The sequence below is a fragment of the Pteropus alecto genome, unplaced genomic scaffold, assembly GCF_000325575.1.
Source record: "Pteropus alecto unplaced genomic scaffold, ASM32557v1 scaffold89, whole genome shotgun sequence".
Taxonomy (NCBI): Eukaryota; Metazoa; Chordata; class Mammalia; order Chiroptera; family Pteropodidae; genus Pteropus; species Pteropus alecto.
In genome coordinates, this window is record NW_006443130.1 from 894,819 (window position 1) to 897,346 (window position 2,528).

General features: G+C 51.9%; 1 protein-coding gene across 1 annotated transcript in view; it reads right to left on the minus strand.

Moving 5' to 3' along the window:
• Window positions 1–285: 285 nt before the first annotated feature.
• Window positions 286–2,528, minus strand: part of TSHZ3 (teashirt zinc finger homeobox 3) — a 12,127-nt gene continuing 9,884 nt past the window's right edge. Inside the window, 1 exon segment of the mRNA XM_025040802.1 lies at window positions 286–2,528. This exon segment is cut by the window's right edge and continues 18 nt beyond it. Coding sequence (XP_024896570.1) covers window positions 1,747–2,528 — 782 coding nt within the window. The 3' untranslated portion in view covers window positions 286–1,746.

Sequence of the window (2,528 nt, forward strand, 5' to 3'; positions counted from 1 at the left end):
CGACCCCGGGAAAACGTCTTCCTCGCTTTAAAATGTCCGCTCCTGGAGAAAACCCTGTCCGAGCGGCCTCCACGGACTGCTCCTTGCTGCCCGCACGGCAAAGTTCACCGCGCTGCCTGACGTGCAGGCGGCTGCGGGCCCAGGCGCCTGGCACACGCGGCGCCAGCTCAGCCGGAAACAGATCGCATACAATCTCGCTTAATGTGCTCGTTAGTCGAAGCCCATTCCAGATATAATTGTGAATGCGACACAAAATTATAGCAAAAAGACAATTTTAATGCTGCCGTAGAAAAAAGGGTTATATGAAGAGTCACATAATGGTGGTTCATTGTCAACAACGAAACGGGGCACAGAGTGTGTTACAGTGTCTGTGCTGTTTACATGCCGGAATTTTATACACAGGTTCTCGCACGGTGTCAGCTGTCAGTTACTTCTGCAAATTAACTGCCAAAAATGGAGAAGAGGATCACTTGGCGAGCCGGTAACCACGGGTTACCTTTCACAAGCCTCGAGATAAAGCTGCAGTGTGGGGTCTCGGGAGAATAATTAGGGAGAACAAACAGAAAGTTACCGAGTAAAACAAGAAGGCGTCCAGCAGAACGGTCCAGCAGCCAGGAGGCCGGCCCGGAGTGCCCGCGGCTTCGGAGCAAAGTAGTACAGTACGGTCGCGGTAAAGGCTTTTCTTTAGCAACGTTTGGGAAATACAGTACGAGTTCTTTTGTTGATGTTCCTTTTTTCTCCTTTTCAAATAGACTTAACCCTTTGAGCACTGAGTTTATTTTGAGCATTCTTTGATTTCTAATAAATACTTTTAAAAATCATGTGCAAAATAGTTACGATGCTGTCTGCCACGGATGTATCTCCTGGCCTCGTTTATTCAGACTGCTCAAAACAAATGATAATATGGTGCTAATAAATACGTATAATTTAAACATGAACCTCTATCAATATAGATGTACTGTATAAACAAACAATCATACTTTGCTTTCAGATAATGTTTCTGTATACTTTATAAATGCTATCTGTGGTATCTTCTGTATAATTTACAATGTTCGCATGTATAAAACAAAACCCATAGACCTTAAAAAAAAAAGAAAAAGAAATATACACTCTACATAGGCACGGCTTATGCCCAGAGCATAGCAGGTACGTAAAACACTGTTGCTATAAATGCAGGAAAAAAGGTCATTTAACCACAATCACATTTTTCATAAGAGAGTCTGAAATCTATACAATATATACATCTATGTTTCAATGTGAAAATAATATTCTTTTAAATTTCAAGGCGTGTAATACCCCTGCAGACCTGCATAAATGGAGGTTCATAGTATTAATTATAACGAAGCTGGTAAAGAGTTTAAAAAACAGAGCTTCATACATTATCATTTTATTTTATTTATTTTTTAACCAAATTAATGCAAAAGTGCTTTAAAGTCCTCAGAGGGCTGAAGATGAAGGGGTGAGGGATGCCAGCACGCTCCGGCCGCACGGCGGAAGTGCGCCGGCTTCGCCGGAAACGCCGAAACGGTCCGCGGACGCATGCAGCTCGGAGCATCGGGGTGCTCACCGGAGGTCCCGTCCACGCGGCGAACCACGCGCTGACCGCTGCGCCTCCGCCTCCGTGTCCCACCAGAACGCAGCCGGTCACGCGCCTCCGAGACACACCGGGCACGGGCACGAAACGGGCCGGGCCACCCCGGCACGTGCGCGGGGGCGGAACAGGGCCTCGCGGAGCCGCGGCCGCCGCTACTGCTTGTCCAGCTCGCACACGTACAGCAGGTGGTCCTCGGGCGACTTCCCGTGCGTTTTGCTGAGGTGCAGCTTGACGGCGTGCTTGCTCGCAAAGGTCCGATTGCAGAGTCTGCACTGGTAGGAGGTGCCCGGGTCCTCCTCGGGGGACGACGTCAGCAGCTTTTCTGACGGCGACCTGGTTTGTGCTATTTGATTGTTAAGCTGTTCGCTGGACAGCTTGGACAGGTCCCGGAGCCGGAAGCCCAGGTGGGACTCCAGGTGGCCGATGTACGTGGACGGAGTCCTGATCTGGGACGCGCAGTCATTACAAAAGAAGACGGGGTGGCCGGTGTCCAGGTTCTTGAGGAACTTGGTCCCACCTGTCCTTCGGAGCTGGTACTTGACGTTGGCCAGCCAGTGGCTGATGGTGGTCATCGAGAGCCCCGTGAACCTGGAGATGTGCATGCGCTCCTGGGGGCTCAGGTCCGACATGACGAACTTGCCGTCCGCGGTCTGCCGGAGGCTGGCGGCGAACTGCGCCTGCAGGATCAGCAGGTGCTGCGGGTTCCAGTTGGACTGGCGGCCCTTCCTCTTCTGGGCCGGCGTCGCCTCCTCGGCCTCCTCCAGCGTGGCCCCGTCGATGTCGGACTTCTCGGAGACGCTGGACGGCGTGGACGACTTGGACGTGTGGCTCTCGGTCAGGTTCTTCAGCATGTCGGAGATGTCGGACAGGGCGTTCTCACGCAGCGGCGAGCTCGACATGAAGGGCGCGATGGCGGACGCCTTCGCCGTCGCCC